At 31.4% G+C, this 15,524-nt stretch overlaps 1 protein-coding gene across 3 annotated transcripts in view; it reads left to right on the top strand.

Annotated features, from left to right (window-relative positions):
- Positions 1 to 1,005: 1,005 nt before the first annotated feature.
- LOC107455184 (BTB/POZ domain-containing protein KCTD3) overlaps positions 1,006 to 15,524 on the top strand; it is a 46,169-nt gene continuing 31,650 nt past the window's right edge. Inside the window, exons 1-5 of one of the 3 annotated variants that reach the window (XM_043039774.2) lie at positions 1,006 to 1,234; positions 7,102 to 7,155; positions 8,502 to 8,547; positions 11,170 to 11,243; positions 12,754 to 12,812. In XM_043039774.2, the coding sequence (XP_042895708.1) occupies positions 1,179 to 1,234; positions 7,102 to 7,155; positions 8,502 to 8,547; positions 11,170 to 11,243; positions 12,754 to 12,812 (289 nt within the window). In that variant the 5' untranslated portion in view covers positions 1,006 to 1,178. Of the gene's footprint in view, positions 1,250 to 7,101; positions 7,156 to 8,501; positions 8,548 to 11,169; positions 11,244 to 12,753; positions 12,813 to 14,868; positions 14,928 to 15,524 lie in introns of all 3 variants that reach the window. The other 2 variants (XM_071183015.1, XM_043039775.2) reach the window with 2 other exon arrangements.

Here is a 15,524-nt window from a genome sequence, read left to right as displayed (position 1 = left end):
CATTCTTTATCTCTTCAGAATCCAGCATTTAGTGATATCCCAGATAGCAAAATAAGGTTTATTTCACTCAGCAAAAAACTTCTAATTTAAACCTAAAAAGGTTTTTTATGTGGTTTATGTGATCCTTCACAATCTGCTCTATTCTTATTGGTGTGCTCGACTTCGCGCGCAGGTCGTCGGGCTACCGAAGCGGGGGTGCCATCCCCTCCGCAGAGGATCAAAATTGTCATGGCATGTCTTTGGATCATCCTCCGGGATGCTTCCCAGACCGTCGCCAATAGCCCATTGTGCAGCTCTAGTGCGACGTAAATTAACAACAACAACAGCAACAACAACTATTCTTATTGGCGACGGTCTGGGAAACATCCCGGAGGANAAAAAAAGATGGTAGTAAATTTTTTTTAAACGCCAATAATAAGATAAACCACAAAAATAAGGCAAACCTGAAAACCGGTTTTTCGTTGCCATCGGGAAGATAGGACCTTCACTTCCTCTTGCGGGTTCCTCCTATCTACGGCACTAATCAGTCCACTGCGGGACCCATACAGCTTTAAAAATAATTTTTAATCCTTTTAGGATGAAAGGTTTGAAACTGCAATATTTTTGCTTTATTGAAAAGTGATTTTTAGTGCAAATATTTTCTTGAGTATAAAAAGAAAAATTCCGACAAGGTTACCGTAAGGTTTGATGCTTTCTGGGATCATAAACTTATCCTTCAATCCTCAGATCCCGAGGGTATGCGGTATTGGTTCTCGTTAAACTGCTCTACCGTAAAGTGCTCGACTTGGCTTGCAGGCCGTCAGGCTACCGGAGCGGGGGCGCCATCCCCTCTGCAGAGGATCAAAATTGTGATGGCATGTCTTCGGATCATCCTCAGGGATGTTTCCCAGGACGTCGCAATAGCCCATTGTGCAGTTCTAGTGCGACGTAAATGAACTACAACTGACTTAACTGCATTTTTCTGCTAGATATCTAGCCTCAACCATAATCTTCATGAACAGAGAGCTATAAACGAACTAATGCATATAGCTCGTCGCACTTTTCTACAATGTAAATAGTTTAGATTTTTGGAAGTGAACTTAAAGTAAAATTGTGAACTCTGAACTGATTAATCATAATGAGTAAACGTTATTTATGAGAAAAGATTTGTTTTGATATCCCCTGTATTTTTCTATATTATGTGTCATTACATGGTGCCTGGGGACATAATCAAACTTAACGTTGGCGGAACGAGGTGAAAAATATAATTGTATATTTTGTTGCAAAGAATTAATACATTTTGAATGAATTTATGACAATGTTTCGAATTTTTATAGTATTTAAATTATAATAACAAAAATTACTCATTTAAGTAATAATGACCTAGTTTTTTATAGTTTAAAGTACTTTATGCCTGCAATTATTTACAAGAAAATTTTAATAACTGGTCTTATTCTGAATGCTTAACTAGGTCAAGTCTGTGGAACTAATCAAAACCATAACATGATGAAATATTTACAAATTTTTAGGAAAAATAAATATTCTAGGCGCCAAATTATTCACTGAAAGTATTCAGAGATCTGTCCAGACATTTTGTGAAAGGTCCTGTTTTTTTAAAATTGTGAAAAAATTACTCGTAATTTGTGAATATAAAATAAACGTTAAGTCACATTCTTTCAACCAGGGTCCTGCTTTTATGAATTTGTGCACATACGGTCCTGTTATTGCAAAAAAACTTTTTCAAGAAGTTTTTAAATTGTAAATAGACATAAGATTATGCTCAACACTGTAAAATTATAATAAAAAATAAATTTTCAAAAATAAACAGCAATTGCTTCATCTAAATTAGGGATGCAACATACAAATATTTGGTATTTAGCCTATCCTGTTGAACGCAAAATATTCATTTCGGACGAATAATGAAAGAAGCCTCTGCCGAAGAAAAAACATAATTCGTTACATCCATCTTTCTTTTTTTTCCCCTGGGAAGGATTTATTCGATTAACAAAACAATAATGAAGGTAAACAAATTTGTGAAGGGTCCGATTTTAAGAAAAATCATTATGTGAAGGATCCGTTTTTTTGAAAAGGTATTTTGCGAAGGATTCATTAAGGGACCCAAATTTCTTCTAAACAGACCCCTGGTATTGTAGTATTTTCTTTTGCTCTGTTGTTATGTNACGAATAATGTAAGATGCCTCTGCCGAAGACAAAACATAATTCGCTACATCCATCTTTCTTTTTTTTCCCCTGGGAAGGATTTATTTGATTAACAAAACAATAATGAAGGTAAACAAATTTGTGAAGGGTCCGATTTTAAGAAAAATTATGTGAAGGATCCGTTTTTTTGAAAAGGTATTTTGCGAAGGATTCGTTAAGGGACCCAAATTTCTTCTAAACAGACCCCTGGTATTGTAGTATTTTCTTTTGCTCTGTTGTTATGTTACTGTAGACAGAAAAATGAATTTATCATTTTTAGTTTCTTGCTGGTCGCTGCCTAGACTTGGCGATTATTCTGCCGTAGATCAGGATACGGAAATCTCCCCCCACCAAGATTTGCGCTCTCTTCTGACGGATCTATCGCGGTGGCAATTTGAATTAACAGTATGATCCTAGGGGGTTTGGCCGGGTGGATTACCTACTTGGTTAAAAATTTTTAACCTTAACAATGAAGCAGCTTGCATTATCTTTTCATTTTTCAAAATAAAAAGTGGTTAATTGAAAAGTGGGTTTTTTGACATAAGGACATAAAACCGCTAATTGTAAAAAACTTGTCAACCCTGACTGAAACATTGTCAGTTGAAGAGCTATTTACCTAATTTAAGCAAGGTCCATTATAGCAATTACAGCTTTCTTATCATTTAGAATGATATTAAGTAAATAATAATAGTTTGAAATAAATTAAAAACCAAAATTTGAACACATTGAAAAATAGCCACTGATTAATGTTATTGATTAAAAGTAATTTGCAGTTTGATTCATTATTACTGATCTGATGATATTTATTAATACTTTGAGAAATTTGTTTGGAATTTTAATGGTAGCTTGCCCTGTGGCAGAATTTTTTTGAGCTATCTGTGACTAAACTCTCTAGCACTAACACCTTTCTGCAAGATACTTTTAATACTAACAAACATATGTGTTATTAATTTAAAACAACAAATACGCTGTGTTTACAACAAAACAGAAAAACTATATTTTTCTTAATTGAGCATGTAATAATTTTTTATTCTAATATTATGGGTGATATTCTCACATTTTGTTGGGGGGAAAATGCACAGATTATTTACTTCTTCGACATTGCAATAATTATTAAATACAGTGTAACGTCCCATATCCGGACGTCCCTTTTCCGGAAGGGTCGATTTCCCGGACACTTTTTAACAATCAAAATAAACAAACATTTCTTCATCTTCCCTTCTCCTTAAAGAAGAAGAAGAAGAAGAAAAAAAAACGAAGTCTTTTGACAGGTTTTTCCCCTTCTCAGCTACTAGAGATCTATGCATTGAACCCATGAATCAACAGAAAAGAGAACAGAAGATCTACTAAGACCATGACACTCCTCCTCTGGAATGCAGGAAAGAGAGGGGGATTTGTTTTCAAAAGAGCACAACTGAGTCCCCTCCCTCCCCCTTCTTTCCTATGCAACTGGTTAGTAAAAGAGGCATTTCCTGGAACCTTTTTATTTGAGTGTCAGGGGAAGAAGAAATACTGTGAAAAAGGGTAAACACAGCAAATGTTAAAGTGAAGGGGGAATCCCCTGTAGTCACACAAGAAAAAATAAAGAGAACCCAATCAGCATGCCACGCCTTTATGCTTGATTGATAGCCAATGATGGGAGAGAAAATAAGAATTTGTCACTACCCCGCCCTCAACTTGAATGACAAGTAAGGAGGAAATGAATTTTTCTTCTCCACCTACCCACCTTAATGAATGACGGGAATTTCCCCTTCTTGCTTGAATCGTTCTAGTTCAAAATGGCGGAGAGAGCAATTACTATTTTCATAACTGAATATTTTTCGTTTTCTATATTTATTTTTAAAATAGCAATAATTATTTTTTTTCTAATATTTTGTTTATGATTGATTAGATATCATTCTAATACTAAAACATTATTGCCCGAAAAATAATGTTTATTTATTTTCTGCTTCTTAGATTCAGATCATTTTAAGCTTTGTTTACCTTGGAGGTCAATTATACGGAAAAATCAAATATACGGACTTCGGGAAGTCCTGCCGATTCCGGATACGCGACTTTCCACTGTATATTGAAATCCATAGTAGTAATTGTCAAAAAAAAAAAAAGATAGACGTCGAAATTATTAGCAATACGTTTAATAGATTACGACGATTAATAGCAATAACTTCTAAAAATTCAATAGAATTATTGCCTTAAAAAATAAAATGCACGATTCGAATTTTCCATATTGTTTGCAATATATCTCGATGTTTAAAAACCACATGAAAATCAATATCACTAACTTCTAAAAATACAGTCAAAACGTTACATCGATTTACAATACTATCGGTGTAAATTGAGCGTGTCAAAAAGTGATTATTTAAATGCATGATTCAAATATTACATGTAAATTTCAATAAAAAAGAAGAGTAAAATTGTTTATTTTTCAAAAGAAAAATCTTTCTGCAGGAACTCTGTTAAGTTCTGCGACAATGTCGCTGCGATTATGTCACGGGGATATCTTTTTAATAAAAAATTTCCAAAATAAGTGAATATTGTCTACTTTGGTCCAGACTAAAGAAGCCCACATTGTCTTAACTACATTTTTATGTGGTTTTTCCCCCTTATTTCTAATGAACTTTGAATCAGGGAGATTAAAGGACATCTTTACACTTTACCTCACTAATATAAGCTTTGACATAGGTACCACTCTTCAGTTCTCAGGACTGAAATCGGTCCTGAGAAAAAGTCGGTGGTCTAAAATTTATCCTCCAATTAATATCTATTTTCAATTTGTTTTTTAGATAATTTTCAAAAAATATTTTTTCTTTTTTTACCTTAAAAAATATTTTCTGTGATAAGTGAATGAAAGAGTTGATTATTACTTTTTTCATAATTATTGCTGTATCCCCTTGCAAATGTCCTCATGATGGAATTGCAGCAACATTGTCTCAGAACGCTACAGATCCAGGTAGTAGAATCGTGGCGACATTGTGGCAGAACATTACTGAGTTCTTGCAGAAAGATCTTTTATTTGGAAAGCAAAAAAGTTTGGTTTTTTTGATCTGCAGAATTCTTTGAAATACCTTTCGAGCATATCGGAGGTGCAAGAAGAACTTTTTGTTGAGAATAAAAAAAATTCCGCAATGATTGTCTAGCTAGAGTTTCAGATTGGTATTATAAAATGTAATTTCTAAATCGCAAAATTTTTTAAAAAGTTAACTATACAAGTATCTTTTTTTAGAACGGGAGAATATATATTAGAAGTATTCTTTTAGATGTAGATTAAAAAAGATTCTTGCATTTATAATTAAAAAAATATATATACTGTTTTATTCTATACATGAAGGCTTTTATTTGTAAACAGAAAGTGCTTCTGTTGCTTTAAATTAGTAACATATATATTTGCTACTATTGAAAATGCATTTCAGAAAGGTTATAATACTAGAGAGAATTATCGCAGAAAGCTTGAAAAAATTCTGCCATAGGGCTACAGATTTCTTGCAGAAAGAAAGATATTTCTTTTGAAAAGTAAAACAAAATTAAATTTATTTCTACAGAAATTTACATATAATATTTGAATCATGCATTTAGACAATCACTTTTTGATGTGTTCAATTTACGCTGATAGTATCGTAAATAGATTTGATTGTATGTACTGCAGTTATTGATATTGATTTTCACATGGATTTTAAATATCCTGATCAAACAATATGTAAAATTTGAATCGTGCATTTGAGTATTTACTTTTTAAGGCAATAATTCTATCGAATGTTTGGCAGTTATTGCGATTGTTTTCTCCATAGTTTCTAAATCCCATATTTTTATACAATATTATTTATTACAACAACCTAATCTCGAAATGAAAATACGCATTTCAGGAGTCCAATTCGCGTGATTCAGTCGATCTTTTTTTAACCAATTACTACTACAGGTTTCGTGATTTTTAATTATTTTTTTATTGTGATGATTATTTACAAAATGTGAAGAAAGAAATAATTTGTGTGTCTACCTGCCAAACAAAACGTGAAAATATCACCCGTAATATTAAAATAAAAAATTATTACTTGTTCAATTTAAAAAAATTCTATAGTTTCTTTTGTGTAAACACAGCACTTTTGTTATTTTTTATCTGGTTTGCAAAAAAACCACCTACCCAGTAAAACCTGGGCAGGTTTTACTAGGCAAAACCCACTCTGAAAATCCCAGTAAAACCCACCCTAAAGTGGGTTTATCTAAAATTGATTTCTTTTTTATTCTCTGTTATATTAAAGAGCTATTCTATTGAAATATATATGCAGCAGCATGCGAGAAACTAAAAAAAAAAAAATAATAAATAAAACATCACAGAAAGGAACCAGCTCGAAAGGTATAACTCATAGCCACCCCTGGGCAAACTTTTTTTTTTAAAAATGGAAGTTTAAAATCCATTCGGCACCTTGGCTATTGTAGTTAATGTGACAGATCACGATACGAAAATATTCCAGAGTAGATGAATAAAAGGTGCTGTATTTTGAAGTGTACAGCAAAATTTCAAAAAGGAGAAGAATTTTATTTATTTATTATTTTTTTGTAAGTTGGATGATAAGTTTGCCTATGTTTATCTACATATTTACTTAGTTTATTTTTATTTTTCTCCGTAAATAAATAAAAATGTATTCTGTTTAATATTGCATACTTTGACGGCAAAAAAAATTTATTCCCTAGAAAATATTTGGCTCAATAGTTGATGGCTAATAATTTTTAGCTTGTTATAAAATACAATTTTTGTACCTTTAATATTCCTATTTTGACAGCTTCTTTAAAAATAGTTATAATGACAGACTTCTTACAATAGGCTGTACTGGTTATATTTAGCTTTTACTGTATTTTTTATATTATGCTTATGCTTCATCATGTCATTGTAGTACTATGGTAGTTAATTATGTTTCTTTATGTGTGCAGATTTGCAACATCTCGCCAAACTTTAACATGGGTGCCAGATTCTTTTTTTACCAGGTAAGAATAATTTTTATATAAGAAATCTCAAAATTTAGTAAAGTTAACTTTTAAAATTAGAAATTTATATTTTATTGTTAAAATTTTGTTTTGCTGTTTTACTAGTTTTGAAGAGAAGAAAGTGTCTTTACTCATTCAAAAGAGAAAAAAAAGTAGGATATTTCCTAAAAATTTTTTTTTAATACAGTACGAAGTCCCATATTCGAATGTCCGTTTACCTGCCTATTTTCCATACACTTTTTAACAATCAAAATAAACAAAACCCTTTTCCTTTTAAAAAAAATTGTTTTTTTTTTTACTCTAAAAAAAAAAAGGTCCGCTAATTCGCACTCTACTTTATGGTTTTTTCGACACTTGTGATTTTTGTCTGATTTTAATCCGATTTGCGCTACAATAGGGGAAAAAAATATAGTTATCACGGAAACAAAATTTGGCAGTTCACTACAGTGCTATAAAAGTCTTATATTTTTTTCCCTTCTCACATTGATGCGTATAAGGATTATTCAGAATCAATTCAAAATCAGAGTGTGCAAAAATTTCACATTTTCAAAAAAACTGCGCATTCAAGATTATATTGTCCCGAACAAAGCGGGTCCTTAAGTGATTCTTCAAAAGTGCAATTTGGAATTCGCGGAACGTAATAATATTTTTAAAAAATGAAATTTAAATTTTTAAAATTGTGGTTAAATCTTAAACTGTTGAAAATTAGATTGACAAAACCATGTGAACAATAAAATCTTTACAAATGTAGTGCATCAAAAAGTAATACTAAATAAATGTGCGATTTGAAGTTCCCCGTGTACGATAATTAAAGAACTATGAAAATAGGTAGCAATAACTGACAAATTGTAAATATATGTGGGATTTCAAATGAATCGTCAATAATGAAATGAAAAATATGCGATTCAAAGTTTGCCAAACGAAATGGTATCGTATTAAAATATTGAAATTTTAAAAACTGAATGAAAATCCATTTTCATAACTACTGGAAAAATCAGTCTACAAAACCTCACGGATTAACTGTGGCATTAATATTACTGGGAATTCATAATATCCCAATAAGAGTTCTAAGGAAATGTCCAAGTATGTATAAATAAGAAGAAACTCTCATATATTGTATATGAATATAAACTAAAGTAAAACAATTGGTTGAAACATCACTGATATCTTTCCAGCGCTTATATTTGATTGGCCCCTAAAGCTTTCATTACACTATTGTCCTATACGCTATTGTCCGTTTATACACTATCATCCTTTACTGGGTAGAAATGTCTAGATTTAAATATGAAAAAAAAATGTTTGTAATGAAGATTTTAATGTTGATAATTAAATTTTTATTAATTAAGCATGCTGAGCGGAAGGATATCAACATTAAAGGATGAAACTGGAGCCGTAAGTTTATTTATTTATTCCCTGCTTTTATTTTCTATCATTTTAGATTTAGAAAAAAGTAGACTATGTTATTTAGTGAATTTGTTCTTTCTAATGAACTTTTTCCTACTGTGTTTTTGTATCAGAATTTGTTTACCATTTAATTTCTTTATTTTTAGTACATCCTCGATTTAATTTTAGTTGTTATTTTGATTCACTTCTACCCAGTGGCAGAATTTTTTCGGGCTTTCCTCTCTAATACTGATATCTTTCTGCAAGACACTTATAAAAATAACAAATATACATGTTACTAATTTAAAGTAACAAAAGCTTTAATGTCAAAAAAAAATTAGAATTAAATAAAATTATTTTTTTTATTGAATATGTAATTTTTTTTCTCTAATATTATGGGCCATATTCTCGCATTTTGTAAGAGAATAACACACTATTTTCTTTTTCACATTTTGTAATTCATCACATTAAAAAAATAATAAAATCACGTAATCCTTGGCAGTAGTTACTACTGCAAAAAAAAAAAGATCGACAATGAAATCACACAAATCGGACTCTTCAAAAAGCGGTTACTAAAATGCATTCTTTCATTTTGGAATTCAGTTGTTTTAATAAATAATATTGCATTTGAAATATCGGATTGTAAAAGCTATGTGTAAATCAATAGTAATAACAGCATAAAAAAAATAGAACAAATATTTCTACAGAAAAGAAAACCAAATTTTTTACTTCATTACTTCTTATTTTTCATTATTCTCAAATGAAAATGGAAAAATCACAAGCATATTTTTCCACTCCGATATGCGTGTGTAAGGCATCTTTGAATATAATTCTGAAGAAAAGATAAAATCTTTCGGAAATTTCTGCAGGAAAGGAAAGTAAAATTTTTTATTTCCCAAAGGAAAAATCTTTCTGCAAGTACTCTATAATGTTCTACGACAAAGTTGCCGTGTTACCTTGATTCTGCCACGGGTCTTCTCTATGTATCATAGTTCATAGCGTTTTTAAGAAGTGCTTAAAAGTGCTTGTTTTCGATTTTCGTTTTTAAAAAGCCCTTAACGGTGCTTTTCTGTTGGGCGTTTTTAAAAAGTGTTTCTTTTTCCCTTTTCGAAAATGAGATTTCTTTTCTTTACCGGGTCAATTTTCACCACATATTTTTCAAAAGTGAAGTGTGCTTTTCGCGTTGTTCTATTCAACGCCTCCACAATTCATTCAACCACAATTTATTTCAGCATACCGTCGGTCCATAGCGTTTGAAAGCATTCATCATTTTACATGTTTGATTAAATACTTGTGAGTTTGCATGTGCGTATAGTGAGCTGGGTTCAGGGAGATTCTTGCACTCTTATCTTATGTGGAACTCTGCTGCATTTTGCAAGATATTCTCAATTTCAAGCTTTCTTTTCCACCCTTTGAAATCAAACCGAAAAATCTCTTGATCATTTTTTAAAGGCTAGTATAATCAAGGAAAGAGTTCTTTGTCAAAAACTAGTTATTTTATCATGATCATGTAAAGTCTTTGAAAATTATTTTGCATTGTGTTAATGTATACTATATAGTGCTTAAAAATATTTTTTGAATGCTTAAAAAGTACTTAAAAGGTGCTTATTTTTTGTTGAAAGATTTGGCTACTCACCCTGTGTATATAAAAGCGAAAGTCTGTATGTTTGTTACAAATGACTCAAGAAGAAGAGTGCTGATTAGGATCTTGTATTTTTCTACAGTTTGCAAAGTTTTGTATGTAAATTATAGTTACAGATTAAATTTTCCTTAATATGCTTTGAAGGTCTTCACTGATATGCTTTGCAATTTGTGTTAAAGTTTGCTCATATTTTTTGGATCATTCAGGGATATTTTTTATCCCTCTATGCTGAGTTGTTCTTATGCAGTACCGAAAAAACGTATTCTCCCAATGTTCTAAAGTGAACTGTTAAGGTAACAGCCTTTTTACAAAATGTTGGGTGTTGTAAAAAGTCATTAGGTTTTTTTTCTTCTAAATTTTTCAAAGTTATGTATTTATAGCAATTTTAATCAACGATATTCTTTCCCTTTTGTTTGACAACCTTATGCCATTGTTTGGTGAGCTTTATAACTATCATTGTAGAAGGTATTTGCAAAAAGCTGAGCAAGGTGCTGATTAAAAGCCTCATCTGAATTTAACATTATTTCACACAAGAGGTATTGAAGAGAGCAAAATAGGTGGAAATCTGACAGCACAGTCTGACAAGTAAGGTGGGTAGGGTAACACATCCCATCTTAAAGATCTTTGATTTTTTCATGTTGAATTTCAGGAATAGAAATACTGATATTCACTTAAAAAGTAACTTAAATGTCATCAAAATATTTTAATGCTGAGTGTCCCTTCATCAGTCAGCCTGTTCTGCAAGTAGCCCTTCAATCTGAAAAGTTGTGCACACTTCTAGTTCAACAAGTTGTTCAAATTTGCCAAAGTTAAAAAGTTTTATAAAACGCTGTCACAAATATTGAATTTATTGATTTTAGAAATTTTTTGTGATTTCAGGTCTTGAACATTTCATAACTTTTGTGTAGTAGTATTATATAAAAAGTATGCTTTTTATGTGAAATAAATTATCTTGTGTTTTATGTACTGAAAAACGTTTTCTTTTTTAGATTTTTATTGATCGAGATCCGAAGTTGTTTCACATTATTCTAAATTTTATGAGGACAAAAGACATTGACTTGAAGTAAGTTCTTATTTTCTTTTTTAAATTCTCATAAAAATTTTTTTTTTAAATATTTTTCCTTGAATGTTCTGTGTAGCAATGGTATATTAATTAAAAATATTAAAATTAATATTTAGAATTTAAAAATATTAAAGAAAAGTTCCTTTAGTGAATAAAATTTTAAGACATGGTCGAATTAAAAAGAAATATTAAAGTTAAATATAATAGTAAATTATTAAATTGAAATATATAAATCGATCTTTTGTGCATCCCTAAAAGAACTTATATGTATAAATGACAAAAAAATTTTTTGTAAATCCCCGTGACAGAATCACGGCAACATTGTCGCAGAACGTTACAAAGTTCTTGCAGAAAGATTTTCTTTTGGAAAGCAAAAAAAAAAAAAAAAAAAAAATTACCAGAAATTTTAGCGAGATTTATTTTTACATAGATTTTATAACGTTTTTATTAGCACTATTTTTATATTACAGTGCAACCTCGAAAATCCGTACTGATGGGGGGTTTGGAAGGTCCGGATTTCCGAAATGTCTGGATTTTAGATACCTTACTTAAATTGATAGAATTATCGAAGTTTCGAATTCGCCAGGCCGATTTTGCGATTAAACACGCGTGTGTAAACCTCCAATATCAATTTTAACAACTTGACATAAATATACACTTTAAATAATAAATAAGAGACATTAAAAATGAAACTTTCGTCATTTCCCCCGTAATTGATCGCCTAGATAATATAATATTAGCAATTGAAACTAAAAATATATGCTTAAAACGCGAGCTGAATTTCAACTTATAACTGAAACAGATGCTTCTAGACTAGACTGTACCAGCTGATACTAATCGTTTTTTTGTTGGGGCATGAAAGAACTTCTCCCCAACTCAGATGCTTCAAGGTCAAGAAATAACCAGTTTTCTTTCTCCACAAGGGGGAAAAACAAAGTGGTAGAAGAATTCCTCCTCCTGCATGCCTTATCTATGGAAGAATATAGAGGGAAGTCCCCATTCTTCATTAGCTATGAGCTTTCATTCACTCCCCACCCCTACCTCTTCATCTACTGCTTCATTGTTGAAGAGTTGTGGTTTTGCTCTCTTACATGTAAATTTTTATTGTAAGCATTTTTGTTTTTCTTTGGAATATTTTTTCTGACAAACTGGACGTAAGAGTCCGAATTTTAGAGATTTTCGGATTTTCGAGGTCGTACTATATTAACGTTTTTATTTTATTAACGTTAACGCTATTTTTTCTGTAAGCAATCCCTTTTGCGGATTTATATTCACTTTTTCCCCTTTTACGGATGTTCATATTATTATCTTTGTCAGGCGGTGGTATGCCAGTTTGTTTATAGTTCATTGATCTTATAACGTTTTTATTAACACTATTTTTATATTATTGACGTTTTATTTTATTAACGTTAGCGCTATTTTTTCTGTAAGTAATACTGATATTCTTTTAATGTTTATGTATTCGTTTAATGTTCATTGTTTTAAATATTCTGTTTAATTTTTCTTTTAGCAATATTGATATTACCATTTTAAGGCATGAAGCAGAATTTTATGGAATATCTCCTCTTGGTAAGTTAAAGCTTTATATCAAAATATTGTATGGCAGTTTTGATTTTACTTGCAATGAATTATGTGTGTGAATAAAATGTTTAATCTTTTACATTATTATATAGGGTGAAATTAACCGTTGCATACCTGCCAAGTCTCCTATTTTTTAACGAAAACTCTTGTATTTTATGGCGATTTCCTGTTTACCTGTATATTCTCAAATTTCTCCGTATTTGTTGAAGACATTAAAAAAAAAAAAAAAAATTATAATAAAATATCCACTTATGGCAGAAATACTTCTCTTATTCCTGAACAGATGGTACTAATGCCAGTACTGAAGTATGTTGAGTGCTAATTGTTTAGGTCGAGCCATGATGGCTCAGGAGATAGATTGTTTGCCTTCCAATGAGGTAAACCCCGGTTCGAATCCCAGCTATGATTTGTCGATATGCATTCCGCGTCTGGCTTGCACCGACCACAGTGCTGACGTAAAATATCCTCAGGGGTAGACGGATCACAGGTAAGAGTTCCCTTGTCATCAGGCTAACCGTGGGAGGTTAAATTTTTGTGGTTTTCCTCTCCATGTAACTCAAATGTGGGTTAGTTCCATCAAAAGCCCTCCACGAAGGCAAATTTCTCCCTATACTTGATCCAGGAGTTCCCTTATCTTCTGGATTGGGTTCAAAACTACAAGGCTACGAAGTTGGACATCACTAGTCGTAAACCCAAAATTGGGTCGGTTAGTGATATCTACATTATTTTATTTATCCATTGTTGTCAGGTNGATTCACGACAACATTGTCGCAGAATGTTACAAAGTTCTTGCGGAAAGATTTTCTTTTGGAAAGTAAAAAAAACAAAAAAACAAACAAATTACCAAAAATTTTAGCGAGATTTATTTATACATAGATTTTATAACGTTTTTATTAATATTATTTTTATATTACAGTGCAACTTCGAAAATCCGGACTGATGGGGCTTTTGGAAGGTCTAGATTTCCGTAATTTCTGGATTTTAGATACCTTACTTAAATTGATAGAATTATCAAAGTTTCGAATTCGCCGGGGCGATTTCGCGTTTAAACAATCGTGTGTAAACCTCCAACAACAATTTTAACAACTTAACATAAATATACACTTTAAATAATAAATAAGAGACATTAAAAGTGAAACTTTTGTCATTTCCCCCCGTAATCGATCGTCTTAATAATGTAATATTAGCTAATAAAATAAAAAATATATGCTTAAAACGCGAGCTGAATTTCAACTTATAACTGAAACAGATGCTTCTAGACTAGACTGTACCAGCTGATACTAATCGTTTTTTTTGTTGGGGGATGAAAGAACTCCCCAACTCATATGCTTCAAGGTTAAGAAAGAACCAGTTTTCTTTCTTTACAAGGAGGAAAAACAAGGTGGTAGAAGAATTCCTCCTCCTGTATGCCATATCTATGGAAGAATATAGAAGGGAAGTCCTATATTCTTCCATATAACTATATTCTTTGTTATCTATACAGAGATGATAAGAATCACTGGAATTTCTTCATCAGCTATGAGCTTTCATTCACTCCCCACCCCTACCTCTTCATCTACTGCTTCATTGTTGGAGAAGAGTTGTGGTTTTGCTCTCTTACATGAAAATTTTTATTGTAAGCGAATTTTTTTCTTTGGAAATTTTTTTCTGGTGAACTGGACGTAAGAGTCCGAATTTTAGAGATTTCCCGGTTTTAGAAGTCCGTATTTTTGAGGTCGTACTGTATTAACATTTTTATTTTATTAACGTTAACCCTATTTTTTCTGTAAGCAATACCTTTTACGGATTCATATTCACTTTTTCCCCTTTTATGGATGTTTATTATATTATCTTTTTCAAGCGGTGGTATGCCAGTTTGTTTATTTGTACATAGATCTTACAACGTTTTTATTAACACTATTTTTATATTATTGACGTTTTTATTTTATTAACGGTAACGCTATTTTTTCTGTAAGTAATACTGATATTCTTTTAATGTCTTTTAATGTTTATGTATTCGTTTAATGTTTATTGTTTTAAATATTCTGTTTAATTTTTTTTTTAGCAATATTGATATTACTATTTTAAGGCATGAAGCGGAATTTTATGGAATATCTCCTCTTGGTAAGTTAAAGCTTTATATCAAAATATTGTATGGCAGTTTTGATTTTACTTGCAATGAATTATGTGTGTGAATAAAATGTTTCATCTTTTACATTATTATATATGGCAAAATTAACAGTTGCATACCTGCCAAGTCTCCTGTTTTTTAACGAAAACTCCTGTATTTTATGGCAATCTCCTGTTTACCTGTATATTCTCAAATTTCTCCATATTTGTTGAAGAAATTAAAAAAAAGAAAAAAATTATGATAAAATATCCACTTATGGCAGAAATACTTCTCTTATTCCTGAACAGATGGTACTAATGCCAGTACTGAAGTATGTTGAGTGTTAATTGTTTAGGTCGAGCCATGATGGCTCAGGAGATAGAGCGTTCGCCTTCCAATGAGGTAAACCCAGGTTCGAATCCCAGCTATGATTGGTCGATATGCATTCCGCATCTGGCTTCCACCGACCACAGTGCTGATGTAAAATATCCTCAGTGGTAGACGGATCACAGGTAAGAGTCCCCTTGTCGTCAGGCTAACCGTGGGGGGTTAGGTTTTTGTGGTTTTCTTCTCCATGTAACTCAAATGTGGGTTAGTTCCATCAAAAAGTC

The sequence above is a fragment of the Parasteatoda tepidariorum genome, chromosome 7 (assembly GCF_043381705.1).
Source record: "Parasteatoda tepidariorum isolate YZ-2023 chromosome 7, CAS_Ptep_4.0, whole genome shotgun sequence".
NCBI lineage: Eukaryota > Metazoa > Arthropoda > Arachnida > Araneae > Theridiidae > Parasteatoda > Parasteatoda tepidariorum.
This window is presented reverse-complemented; position numbering and strand designations above follow the sequence as displayed.